The sequence below is a fragment of the Lissotriton vulgaris genome, chromosome 3_1 (assembly GCF_964263255.1).
Source record: "Lissotriton vulgaris chromosome 3_1, aLisVul1.2, whole genome shotgun sequence".
Lineage (NCBI taxonomy): Eukaryota > Metazoa > Chordata > Amphibia > Caudata > Salamandridae > Lissotriton > Lissotriton vulgaris.
Window position 1 is genome coordinate 178,866,772 of NC_141689.1, and position 14,421 is coordinate 178,881,192.

At 43.3% G+C, this 14,421-nt stretch overlaps 1 protein-coding gene and 1 long non-coding RNA gene across 2 annotated transcripts; one reads left to right on the forward strand and one right to left on the reverse strand.

Moving 5' to 3' along the window:
• The first annotated feature begins 7,080 nt into the window (after positions 1–7,080).
• Positions 7,081–8,716, forward strand: LOC147726169 (uncharacterized). The gene is made up of 3 exons (XR_015309419.1): positions 7,081–7,115; positions 7,211–7,596; positions 8,352–8,716. It is a non-coding gene; the product is annotated as an uncharacterized LOC147726169 (long non-coding RNA).
• Positions 8,717–9,042: 326 nt separating this feature from the next.
• Positions 9,043–9,504, reverse strand: LOC147726170 (t-SNARE domain-containing protein 1-like). The gene has a single exon (XM_086963433.1). The coding sequence runs from the start codon at positions 9,502–9,504 to the stop codon at positions 9,043–9,045; it is 462 nt and encodes a 153-aa protein (XP_086819559.1).
• Between the last annotated feature and the right edge of the window lie 4,917 nt (positions 9,505–14,421).

Below are 14,421 nucleotides of genomic sequence, written 5' to 3' on the forward strand. Positions count from 1 at the left end.
GGAGAGGATAAAATAAATTAAATAAATGAGAGAGAGAGAGTGGCTTTAGAGAGATGAGGGACACTGCTGGAGAGTGTTAGTGAGAGGGTTGTGGAAAAGTAGGTAATTGGGATGTCACGTCTGGTGCCACCAATGCTAAAGCCAGCCCTGTGGGACCTGATAAGGCCTGTGAGAAATTTGGTTGCAGGTTGAGCGAGGTGAAAATTCACTAAAGCAACAACCACAATCACTGTCAGGGTGAACCACAAAAAGTCACTAAATTAACCTGTTCTTAACCCTCTAATAGCTTGGCACGAAAGTGTTGCCCTTAACTTAGAGGCAATGTGTAAAGTATGTATGTAGCACACAAAAAGGAATACATTAAAAACACAACACAATAAAAAATTGTAATAAATTATTTGAGATGAAAATGACAAGAATATACCTAGTAGAACCAAAGTTATCAACTTTGAAAGTTAAAGTGGAAAATAGTACTTAAAAGATCAAAGCACCAATCATTGACATCTGGTCGCGTAGACCAGGGCAAATTCGAAAGTTATGGCCAACTGTGATGCAGCTAAATGGATTGGGCGCAGTCTATGCTGACCTTCTAACTTTGAAGACATTTTCAAGAAAATTGTATGAGAAGGTAAAGTTCAATGGGGCATGGCAGCTGGCTGTGATCAAGGAGGAGGCATAGTAATCGGGGAGCTGCTGGACTAGGCTGCGGCGAAGATATCTTCATTTGGAATTAGTCTCTTTTTCGGAAGTCAAAAATCTCCAGCGGAAGAAGCTGCAGGATGTAGCCGACAAGGGTTCGACATGGCTGGATACCCTGTCTGCGAGGGGCCGCTGACAGTATTTGCTGCTGCAAAGAAGAACGTACAACAAATAATGGGGAAACCCAGCATCCCTAGGAACCTGGGTGGATATATAATAAGAAATAAAATAATGGTTCCCTCAGTAGAAGTAATAAGCCTTTACTTTCAAGGCAAGGAAAAAGTGTGAACAAATATAGAACTGGAAAACCTTTCAATGGTATAAACAAGCACTGTACATTTAGATGCTCAAGCTTGTGCAAGCTTCAGGTATATGCATTAGATATGTTTAGAAAGATTCCCTCATGGAAGGAGAAAAGGGGGGGCTCGGAGCTAGATAAGAGGTCCAGAGCCTGTGCTCCTTGGTTTATAACACAATCAAAAATAAGGGCCTCTGTTCCTTAGGAGAAAGCTAAAGTGTCGACAGGTTAGCCAAGATAGGGACATATGTAAGGTGGCAGTCAGCAGGACTCTTTCATGTTGCCCTCACACATCCCAAGGCTGTTGCTCCTCGTTGGGCCGGAGCTGCAATACCCAACAGGTCCCCCGAGGAATCACTTCAGCAGAGACTTTTCTTATTGGTATGCAGTATGGTGAGTTCAAGGCAGAGTCTAGGTGAGGTTTTCTTTCATGCCTGATAATGTGAGTTAAAAATGATCAGGGAGGCCACTGACTGCTTTTAATAACCAGACCGCCCTGTCTGATTAAAAACCTTTCTAGGTAGATGATACCAGTAGGGTCACGGCTGAGCGCAGCACCCCTGCTGGACCCTAGGGAGTACTTTTATCTCCAGTTGGAGGTAAGATTACATGCTTGACTATGGGTAAGAAAGGATAGCATGGGATACTCAACCACACTCCCCTTTTGAACAGTGTGACTGTGTGGGTGAAATCAGCACTCATTAAGGTGAATTTCTACATTCCCCCTGATTCCATTACGCCTGAGCTTGCAAGCATGCCTAAAACACGTGAACCAATGGCTTGTCTTGCTCCCACTGTTACTAGAATCTTGGAGTGCTCTTGCGCACGTTTAGACAAAATGAAACAATCGTTTCCTATTATTTGATTTTTAGATACACCTGCTCTTCCTGTAAAATTAAAGACAGTGTACTATCGCGAGTTTCTTCAGGAGTTTTGGAAAAACTTCCAGATTGCCACGTATACCATGTGCCACATGTGCTCTGCTGTATTCTTTGGACCATGAACCAGCTATATAAACACTGCCTAACCCCAAGCCCCTTGCTTGGCCTATGCTCCCTGCGGAACAAGCATCCTACCTATCCACTCTCCTGAAGAATTGACCAGACTTGGGCAGTGAATTTTGCAGCTATAGTTCTAAGCTTCTCCAGTGATTCCCTTGGCTCCACCTCCCTCGCCGCATTCTTGTCTCCGCCTCCTGCTCAGCTCCTCCAGTTCCTCGCGACTTCCTGAGTCAAGAACTCAAGACCTTCTTCGAACTTAGGACAATTTGATTTACTATGCTAAGTACTTAATATTCGGGTAGTGCACACTATCCTTTAATAGTGGAAAGCAGGCTGTTGTACCGGAGTCTTCAAGACTATAGACTTGTCTTCAAGTTTCCTTCAAGTGAATTCCCTTCAATTCACCGTGATCGTTCTTGCTCCAGAACCTTCCTGCAAGCTTGGCCTTTGCATTATGTTTATACAAGGACTAGAGACTTTGCTCTGTGTTTCTCTGATAAACAGTCATTCTTAGACAATTGTCCTCAGAGTGCTTTATTCATGTACGAACCCTGTACCAAGACCGATGTTTTAAGTTTTTCCTTGGGAGTGCCATTAACTGGTTCCGGTTATTCTGTTTCCTTTCTATGTTTCTGAAAGAGGCTGTAAGTATATGTTTCTGAAGTTTTCAAACCCATTGCTTGAGAGGTCTGCAATGAATTAATAGTAATTGCCTCTTCTTGTTGATTCCAGTGCACTACCTCTTTGCGAGATCAGAGGTCATGGTCCTCTGCACATCGACCTAGCAGACTCAGAAGGTCTCCAGTTCATGCTGTGCCGCACAATTGCTGACTGGAGCCAGTACCTCAAGTCCATCTTTTCTCATTTTCTCCAAAACCACCTTCACTCTAAGGGACTCACTTTGTTTAGGGAGAAGCTATTTCTTGAATGGGCCAAGCCCTGATGGAATAGGAGGACCAGCATCAGTCCCAGTATCGTCCCCCTGGTTGTAACCAGGTGAGTGCATGACACTATTTGAGAATGCAGAGAAGAACGTAGCAGGGCTGTCACGGAGTCAGGCTGACCGACGATTTACTGTGTGCAGATCAATGAGCAGGTCTCTTTTTGGTAAAAAATTGTCACAGTCCCAAGGTTTGGTTCTGGGCTATCTGGGCACCTTTAGCACCACTTCCAAGGGTACAGGGCTGGAGAGGCACCACTTGGAAGGTCAGAATTCACCCAGGCTGGATCCAGGTGCGGGTACATGATGGCTAGAAACTTTTCTGTCCCTAAGGCTCTGATCAGGATGCTTGTGGATTCACTCTTGAAGTCCTGGGTTCAAATAGAAGAGCAGGACTCAAAAGCAGGACAGACCTCTGGGGACTCACAGGAAACTTCAGGCAGCAGATCAATCCTTCTTGGAAGCAGAAAAGCAGTCTTCTGAAGTACACAGGAGGTCACCACAGCAGGGACTCCTCTGAGAACCAGTAAGTGAACCTATGAGTGGGTCTGAGGGTCCTATTTTTTATACCTTGTGCCTCCTTTGGAGTAGGTGAAGTTTCTGTAAGTTTCGAAAGTGTTTGGCATTTCCTGCCTCACTGTCCTGTTCCTAGTCTGTCAGCAGGCACAATAGGCTAGTGTGAAGTTCTTTGTATGAGAGCAGGGCACAGCTGATTGAAGCGCAAGTGATGCAGTGGCTAACTCTGTCCCCCCCATCCTGCTTGAGATGACCTATCCAGGCACACCTAATCCTTCTATTTTGTGGCTGTCTGGGAGAAATATACAAAAGACAACTGCCAGCTACACCCAGGAACAGGCTGCACTTTCCTAATGGGTAGAACAGGAAAAAGCTGACTTTCTAAAAGTGAACCTTCCCAAATTGAAACTTAAAATCTGACTTTACCATTAAAGAGGACTTTAAATTTCAATTTCCCAGACACCAAACATGACTTTCCTACCTGCTCCAAATAAAAAGTTATCACTTATTAAGTGTAATATGATAACCCAATATTATCCGATGGAAGAGGTAGGCCTCACAGTAGTGAAAAACGAATGTGGGAGGTTTTCAGTATCAGGACATGTAAAACTTAAAAGTACATGTCCAACTATTTAATACCAATGCACTCTCGCCTATTGGCTGTCTAGGGTCTACATTAGGGGTAACTGTATGTACTAAAAAGAGAGTTTAAGACTTGGCAATGGGCTTATTTTCCCAAGTTGAATTGGAAGTTCAAAATTGCCAACAGGATGCAATGGCAGGCCTCGAACATGGTTTAAGGGGCTACTTAAGTGGGAACTCGAGAAGTGCTGTGGGCCCATTAATAGCATTTAATGTATCCACCCTGGGTATATGTTATTACAATTTACTAAGGAGTTATAAGTAAATTCAATATGCCAATTAGGTGTAAACCAATTTTACAGTGTTTTAGGAAAGTGAGCACAAGCACTTCAGTACTGGTCGGCAGTGGTAAAGTAAACAAAGACCTAAGGCCAACAAAATCAAATTCATCAAAATAGGAGGGGTGAAGGCAAAGTGTTTGAGGGAACACCACAATCAATCCACCAATCATAGGTTTGTAAAACACAAGCTACTCACCAGGAATTGGTCTCAAGGCGCTGAGGGGGTCTGACTCCTGCAGTTCCCGGATGCTCACGGAGTTCTTTCGAAGAACCAGATCTTGAGGTCCTTTCAGAACTTAGGAAGAGATGGAGTCCTTCGGAGGTGGAGAAGGAGGGAGTTCCATGCCATGGCAGCGAGGAGGTAAAAGGAGCGTCCACCTGCTCTGGATTTCTTGATGCGAGGTACCGTCTCGAGGGAGATCTGGGCCGAGAAGGGAGAGAGAAGGGTAGCGGGGAACATGAGGCGGTGGTTCATGTTGGCTGGTCCGGTGTTGTGGAGGGCCTTATGGGCATGGGTGAGAAGCTTGAAGGTGATTCTCTTCTCGACGGTGAGCCAGAGTAGAGTCCGTGGGTGTTGGCTGATGTGGCTGTGGCGCGGGAGGTTCAGGACTAATCTAGTGGCGGTGTTCTGGATGTTCTGGAGTTTGCAAGAGAGGTTCTTGTTTATCCCCTCGTAGAGTGCGTTGCACCCTAAGGTTGACAAATTTAACAGGGCTGTGAGCTGCAGCTGAATTTCTGGCCCCTTTCTCATACTTCTGGTCTTTAATCACAGCCTCATGCAATGCTATCGAAGAAGTTAAACTGCCTGTGCCAAGCAGAAGGAAGTGGTAAAAGACCAGATCCAGCTAAAATGAGGCCTTGATTCTGTCCCTTTTTGACAACAATATAAATATATTGGGCTTCGAGAAAGCACATTTTGACCCACTTCCTAGACTCCTCCTCTTACGTTTATAAGGCTTTTGGGGCCATATGTACAAAACTTCCATTTTGCATTTACTAAATAGCGAATCCTAAGAAATAGCAATTTAGGAAATGCAAAATTGAATATACGAAAACAGAGATTTCCTAATAGAAATTCCTACAGAGTAGGAATCACCTTTCCTAATTACAAATGGCAGATTTGTAAATGCAAAACCAAGAGTGTCTATGGGCCTAAGGCCCTCTTAATGCAATCCCAAAAAAGTGGTGCACATTTAAAGCGTACAAATACCCTAGAGCAACTGTGCACTTTATGGCACTTTAAAAAAAGCATTTTGGGGGGCTTTTTTAAATTGCACATGGTTGTCATCAACTTTGGAGTAGATGCTTATAGCATTTCCTAAAGCCCATTTTGCATTTAGGAATGCTTTGCACATGTGCTTAGGAACTCACAAATAGGAAATTCCTATTTGCGATTTCCTATTTAGGGAATCGCAAAACGCGATTTCTAATGGGTAGAAATCTCATTTTGAAATTCCCTTTCAGCCTTTGCACATTAGGAAAGACTGTTTTGCATTTCTCAACGGGCCCTTAAGAAATGCAGAAGCTTTTGTACATATGGCCTTATCAGGAATAATGTGCTAGAACAACTGAGATTAATGTTGTGTTGGATGCTGAATAGTAGACATGGTGCAAGACATATCTAGTACAGTAAGGGGCACATGCATCAACAGATTTTGCATTCGCAAACGGTGCGAATCGCAAAAATCGGCCGTTTGCGAATGCAATATCTGAAAATGAGATGCATCATTTTTTTGTCCATTTTGGAATCGCAATTACTTTCGCGATTCCTTAAAAAAATGCAAAATCAATTGCGATTCCTTAGAAACTCGCAATCCTTGTTGCGATTCGTTAAAAAATCGCAAATTTTGCGATTCCTTAAAAAAATGCGAAAATCGGAATGCATCAATTTTCGCACATGTCAGTAATTCTCAGAAAACACATTTAGGAAGTGCAAAAATAAGAAGAAGTGAGAGCAGGTGGTAATTTTTTTTTTCAAAACAACACATGTTGAAATGATTACCAACTTATAAAAGGGACCTCAGAATGACTCTGGATCCCTTCCAGGATGGCAGCAGCAATTTTCCTAGCACGTAGATGGCGGATGAGAGCAGCAGGGAGGAGGAGAAGAGAACTCAGTGAAAGGGTTTTCAGGTTGCGCATTACTTTGCTTGGGCAGACACAGGCTGACATATATGATAAGTATAGACTGAATGCAGACACTATCATTGATTTAATTGCAGAGTTGGACCCCTTACTGCAAAGGCAGACGCGTAGAACTCAAGCTATACCCACCCATGTGCAGGTTTTATGTTGTCTACACCTTTTAGCCTCTGGCTCCTTCCAAGGGGTAATAGCAGTTGCAGGGGGTGTGTCACAGAGTGCATTGTCTAGATTCTTCAATGACTTCCTGAATGCAATGCTCCATAGGATAAATCACCACATAATTTTCCCCTCAACGCATCAGGAGTTAATGCAGACCAAGTTAGACTTTTATAACGTGGCACACTTCCCACATGTCATAGGATGTGTTGATGGAACACATGTCCCCATTTGTCCACCAGCTGCTAATGAGTACATTTTTAGAAATAGAAAAAGTTACCACTCTTTAAATATACAAGCAATCTGTGATTCCAAAGGAATCATCACTGACTTAGTTGCCAGCTACCCAGGTAGTGCCCACGATTCTTATATTTTCAAACATAGTGCCATTCATGATCGCCTACTTGCTGGAGAATTTGGAGATGGATATTTGTTAGGTAATTATTATTTAATTTAATGCAAATTGTAATGATTCTGACATCCATTGCAATGTCTGTGATGTTTTACTTACATATGTCATCTATCAATGTAGGAGATAGTGCATATGGATTGAGGTCTTACATTCTCACCCCATACCTGAATCCAACTACCCGCAAAGAACAACTGTACAACAAGGCCCATATCTCAACACGCAGCATAATAGAGAGGACGTTTGGGGTCATGAAGTCCAGGTTCAGAATACTGCATAAGACTGGAGGAGCCTTGCAATATCGGCCTGATGTGTGTTGCAAAATAGTTGCAACATGTGCAGTGTTGCACAACCTAGCAACTAGGAGAGGCCTTGAACTACATGAGGATGATTTGCTACCAAATAATTTCAACCAGCCACAACAACGACATGCAAGAGTTCATGGACCGGACGCAGCGGAAGGGAGAAGAAGAAGGGAAGAAATCACACAACATTACTTTTAATAAAAGGTAGGAAACATATTTTGATGCTTCAAAAGGTGAACACTTTAATAAACCAAGTTGCACACAGTAGTAGTTTGAAATTTTTTTTTAAAAAAAGACTTTCTTAAAAGATAAACAATTCAAGAAATTGGCCTAATGTAATTCTTAGTCCATATCATTGAACATTGAAAATGTGTAAAATAAAATTCAACAATTACAAGTAATCACTTCTTCCTTCCACGCAAACCTAAAGCTTTAGTTTTCACGGATTCAGAAACCATGCATGGGGAAATATACATTTCTTTTCCTCTTTTACTACGCCTTTCACACACGTCATCTGTGTGTGCAGCAACACTGGTTCCTACAGATTCATTGATCACATTGCCTTCAAAAGCTGTATTCTTGTTGTCATCAGTTGGCAGCACATGATCCCCTCTTTTAATATTTTTAAATCCTTCACATAGTTCAGCACAACACTTTTTGATGCCCTTTTGCATGCGCATTGTGTGTTTTATGACACGTGCATTGCTGCTGGTCACCCTATTCAGAGCCCGGGCATATGTGTGCATACTTGCAACAGCTCTCAAATGTCTATTGCAGTTGGCAATGTTTTGACTTTGAAAAATGTCAGTTAATGTGACTAATGCATTTGCTACACGCTCTGAATTCAGATTTGAGGCAGTATGTGCCCCTTCAATGACCTTGCATAATGTTTTCAAGCTCTTATTGATTCCACTGATGTCTTCCACTATGTGACTCATTTGTCCCTTTATCACTCTCAGGTCTTTCCCCTGAAGACGCTGGACTTTCAATAATTTGAGTTCTACTGTACTAGCATGGACATCATCCACTGTGGAGTCATTTGGATTTGTAGTGCGAGGCCTTCTTCGGTAGAATTCTTGGATTTTTCTACGACCACTAAAGTTTTTTTTGGAAGTGGCAGCCTTCTCAGAATCTTCAACCACATATTCCGTGACATTGGCATCTTGCTCAGAGTCTGATTCAAGTACTTTCCGCACTGACTTTCTGATTTTCTTAACATGCACAGAGGGTGAGGAACTCATGGTGTTATTGTCTGAATGGCTATGTACATCCATGCTGATGTCATCAAAAGGGTTTGCCTCATTAGCCTTTAGTACATCTATAATTAAAAAAATGAAGCATGAAATCAATGTAATGTCTTCTCAGAAAAAAGATTTCTAATAAAGACAATGTTTTCCAGAAGAAGGACGCCTTTTAAATCTTCATTTACCATGTGTGTAACAATTATTTGATAGGCAAACTGACAATGTACATATTGCATTGATGAATAATGATTTAGACCTAAAAACTACAACTCCCATGATGCATTGCACTGTTCAATGAAATTGCCTTTTACACTAGTGCTATGCAAGTTATGATGTAACAGAAGATTACAATTATATGTTACTACATCAAACACATGACTAAATACATCCTGCAGCCCAATTTAAGTTAAGTTTGCATTTGTCCAAAAAAATCAATCTTACCTTGAGAAGTGCCAGCATGCTCAGAGGTGTCTATGTTGGTCACTCCAACAACAGCTTCTGCAACAAGTGTCCCCTCAACCAAATCCTCAAGGGGAGTTGTGACCTTATTGTCAGGGGAGCCACCACCAGTCTTCAAACTACTCTTCATTCTGGACGCTATACTGTCTTTTGCTCGTGAGCGTAAATCGTACCAACGCTTTTGTAGGTTGGTGATGTCCCGGTGGGCAACCCCCACTGCATTCACTTTAGCCTGTATGGCTAGCCAGACTTTCCTTTTTGCAGCCTCAGGGACCTTCAAAGAGAGCTTTCCAAACAGCTGGTCGTGGTGTGAAGTCACCTCCTCAATCAGTATCTCCAGTTCTTGCTCACTGAACTTGATTTTCCTTTTTCTGACTTGTACATCCTGACTGGCAGTTTCTGGCTCCATTTCTCCAACAGCAGCACTCCAAAACACTCCTCCACTGCAGACAAACAGAGCTGAATGCACCAACTGCCAGTTTTCAGTTTGAATCTGCTTGGCAGGTGTGTGCAATTAGGCTCCTGGCTTCCTGGGTGTGGCTGGGCTGTGATGCATGAAAATGCGAATAAATTGCGAATTCGCATTTTGCGATATCGCAAAATGCAAATTCGCAATTTATTCGCATAAATTAATGCGATTCGCACATTTCTGCGATTTTTACCGAATCGGTAAAAATTCGCAATAATAATGATGCATTCCGTTTTGCGATTCGGAATTTGCGATTCTCTATTTTTCGCAAATTCCGAATCGCAAATCAACACATTGATGCATGAGCCCCTAAGAGTCATAACAAATGCAGTCGCTCACACAGTACTCTAATTCACCTCTGCCCACCCGAGTACTGGAAGGACATCTTATACTTGAGTCAGTTTTGTTAACTCAGTGTACCAATGCAGGAAACTGTATTTAACCTATGGTCACAGATTTGAATCCCAATAGATTCACTCAACCTTCATCCACCCGAGGTCGATAAACCCACCATAGAGTTTTAAATTTCAAAATGTTTACCTCAGCACTACAAAAAAAATAAGAGTGACCGTACTCATGTTATGTCATGTTATATGTTACATTCCTTTACGGTATGGTGTGTCACATTATATTGTCTTCTTGACATAGCCACCCCTGGAGCCTTTAAAGGGCCCATACAGTTTCAGGTGCAAACATAACAAAGGCCAAGAGGCTGAAACTGCACCAACATTCTGTTTCCTACTGAATGGTCGCCAGTACATATTTCGATGTCAGCACCAAATTATGAATATAATTAAAATGAGTTAATGTTGGGATAGCTTCTTGAACCTCGCCTGCACCCTCAAAGATTCACCTGCAGCAGAAGCTCCCCGCCCTGGGGTGAACCTGGAATGAGAGTGAGTTATGAGGATACCCAGAGCGGTGCCAGGATAATGACACAGAGACGCAGAGCAGTGATTCAGGAAATTATTCAATATGACAGGGCGTCCCGCGAGCACAATGCACAAGTTCTTGCAACAATACTGGAGACTTTCCAAGCAGCACGGCAGGATAACCATCATCATCTTAGTGCAACGAGGCAGAATGATCCGTAAATGGAAAGAAAATTAGACTGAACAACGAGAAACCTGTTAGGGAAATGAGTTGGATAATCAAGGTGTCAGGTAATTTCACAATGATGCGTGACAAGCTGCACAATAGTTGCAGGCAGCGACTTTGAAACAAAGAAACTCGTCCTGCTCAGCCACTGTCAGGCCCGTTCCTTCTGAAAGGAACTTTTATTTCTTTCACTTATACTTTTATTCATCTGTTCAGCGCATCCTATAAACTGAGGGGCGTGTTTACGAAGTACATGCATGACGCAAGTCGACACAAAGCAAAAGGGATTTACAAAGCCACGCGATTTGCGCCGCCTTGCTCGACTCTCTAAAGAAATGTAACGCAATGCAGCGGCTTGCGCTGCGCGGCGTTACATTATGTTGTGATAGGCATTCCATCGATGGAAAATGGGCGTTCCTGTGCATCCACCCGTGGAATTTGACGCAATCCCAGATTTACGAAATGCAGGAATTATGCTATTGTGTCAACAAGGTGCAGCTACCACAGAGAGGTGTAAGGAGGAGAAATAGCTTCAGTCCTCTTCAGCACAGGTAGAAAATAGGACATTTCCTCGAAGGATTGTTTTTGTGCAGGAATGTTTTAGACCCTTTCGTTAAGGAGAGGTGGACAGCTATTTAGTGGACAGTGGAGGACAGAGTGTTGCACAGGAGTGGGTCTATTAAGGGTGTCCAATGGTGAAGGGTTTGTGGAAGAGAAGCACTTTTAGTTCCTCCTGAAGGACAGGGATGCTGTGCAAGCCATGAGTGTATATGTAGACCTGCCAGCTGACTACAACCCTAAGGCAGTCTGCAGGAGAGGAACTCCTCGCGAGTACGCAAGTAAATGCCCAGCACCAATCTTGCTTCCGAACATTAAAGACTCCAGTGCTATTTACGGACTAAACATGGCCCAAAACACTAGAGGTTCCAGTTCTAATTATTAATAATGCCCCAAAGACCCCCAAGAGTTTGGGACGTGCTTTGCCTGCATCCCCTTGATGCTCTCAACGTTGCAGCTAAGAACTACTCAAGCCATCTCACGAAATGCATACACCACCTGGAGCTTGGCTCTCTAAGCAATGCCCATGCATTACCATGTGCTTAACTCCTTCTGTGCTCATGACGAGCTCAGCACGTCATGATGCACAGTGCTCCTGTGCTCATTACGACCTGAACTTGTCATGACCACACCCGTTTCTATTACGGTCCAGCACATTAGGCAAATATCTCAAGCAGCCAAGGTGTTAATAGTCAGAGGCGTACCTGGAGCAGAGATCCTGTCAGTAGTCTTCCTGAGACCTTTCTGACAGAAGCAGGAGTGTACACACGTCAGTGGAAACCTGAAAACACCAAACAAAAAAAGTAATTACCTTGAGTCAGCATCGGATAAAGGGTTGTAACACTAGCACTTAAAAGGCATCAAGACCTGCCTGTTTTAAATTCCATGTACGCAGGGACTCTTTACAGAAGATCACAAGGGAATTGTTCATCGTTTTGACACAAACTTAAGGGAATAGTTCTGCACAAACTAATGTGAACATTTTGCATAACGTTTGCATTGGAAGTGTGATTTTTCACTTCTGAACCAATGAGTGTACTTTATAAGATCATCAATAAAGTAGTGTTCAGTAACTGCAAGAGAGTGATGTGTTGCAACCAAGAGTAACTTTGTGGAATGAAGAATTCTTATGTGTGACAAAAAACAGTAATTTACCAGGTTTGTGGCGGTTTGGTGGTGCACATAAGATCTTGGTTCTTTACTAGACGGTTGCTAGGAACTAACTCTTTCCTGCAGAAGGAGTCACCTGAAATACTGCTAAGCAGAAGGAGGTTCCATATTTACAAAAAACCTGTGGGAAAAGAGGAAATACAGGTCTGGGCATTTCTCAATCAACATTTTGTGATGTATACGCAATAATAGTTTATAGTGTTAAAGTCTTGAGTTAGTACCTAATTCCACATTGCTTTTTCACTGAGTTGATTAATGCAAATAGCTCAGGCTCCAGTGATTTGGACCTCAGGCTCAGCAGAGGAACAGACTCCACTGGGAATCCTCAACCAATGCAGAAGCTACGCTCTTGCTCTCTCTTCTCCAATTCCCCTTCCCCTTTTTTGGAATCCCATGTTCAAATACATAAGATATCTACAGCGGGTACGAAAGTTCAGAGGTGGAAATGGGACATCTCATCTCAGGATGTTTGTTTCCAGTCCAGGGAAGACCTGGCTTAGCAATTCTGGCTGGACTGCTCCCATGAGGAACAGGTTCAAAACTGATTTGCATATGGCCGGTTCTGAACTGGGGTGGCAAAATGATGGATTCAACCCGGATCTGTGTCTGGGAATGAGTGTCTGAAAGGTTTTAGCGCCCGTCCATCATCTCCTTGTGTTTCCATGTATTATGCCACCCCTGAGAGACCACTCAAACTGTGACCATAGGCTTGCCATTGCAGCCTGTGTAAGTGTCTGCAAGCACTACTTAAGGCAGATATAAATTTTCTTATATCTGAGGTCACTACACTTTGAAGGACCGGGTTTTAGAACCCAGCAGCGTCAGGGAAAACGCCTGATGCCTTCGAGTTCCCCTGCCTTGGCAAACAGAGACACCCGACACTTCTTGATGACGTCAAAGACCAAAGTTTATTGGCTGCAACCAGGAACAGAGGTCTACGAAGCAAAACACGGGTGGTTCGCTAGAGACTGCACAAATTCAATGAGCGAAGCATGGTCTTTTATGCCAAAAATCAAGCCTTAGGCAACATTCCAAATTAGCATTGAGTTCATACAAACTGACCAATCATAGAGTGACATTTCAAACATATCACATAACGAAAATCCCATTTTCCGTTGTCCGGCCCACCAGAAATGACCAAGCACATTCCCTATCCTGTTCAGTCAGGCCGGGCAAACACATCATAAAACCCTCAACCTAAATCAGTGATTATGTCGTAAAGGAAGGAGCAGAAACAGATTAGTGGCAAGATAGAAAAGTGGGTGCAGTGTACTGTAAACTCTGGCATGTCCTGTCTTTGATCTTTATCTGACCAGCTGCTTAACAAGGAACTGGCTCAACGAGGTCAGCCTCGGGCAAGGGAGTCAGTTCGGCCAGGTCATTCAAAAGTCAGCTAAGGTGTACGTGTCCCAAAGACTAGTTCGGCCGCAGTCATCGGCCTATGTGAGGGCAACCACACAAAATGGCTGCCACACACAAAATGGAACCCAAGGGTTTGATCGAAATCTCTAAATAGGTAGTGTTCTCATTGATCGATTAATGCGAAAACACCCGTACATACCGCGCTCGTGGTTTGCGGTCTGCTGACACCAAAATCGTCTATTTCCGATGACCTTTATTGAACGGGTCCGGAACCACCGAACCATGGACCCTCAAACCACGGAACTACAACTTAAAACATATAAGTTACCCCTAAGGCCGGCCTTTCAATCCTGAAGGCAGGGTGCTGGGTTAAAAGTGTGATAGTGCCCCTGCATGAGCAGGACACCCCCCTACTCACCAAAGAGTCAATTCTCCAGGCTTTGTAAGTGTGGTCAGACATTTTGATACATATAGTGGCCGCGGTCCTTATTATGCCATGGCTAACTATGTAGTGGATGTGCCGAACCTGGACATGTTTGTTATCAAACATGTTGGATTCATACCTCCAACACCTTTACTGGTGTTGGAGGTATGATTCCATGCATTGGGGGGGCTACTCCGGGAAGGCCTCAGTACTCCTAATAAATGCTTTCCAAGGTCTGCACTAGT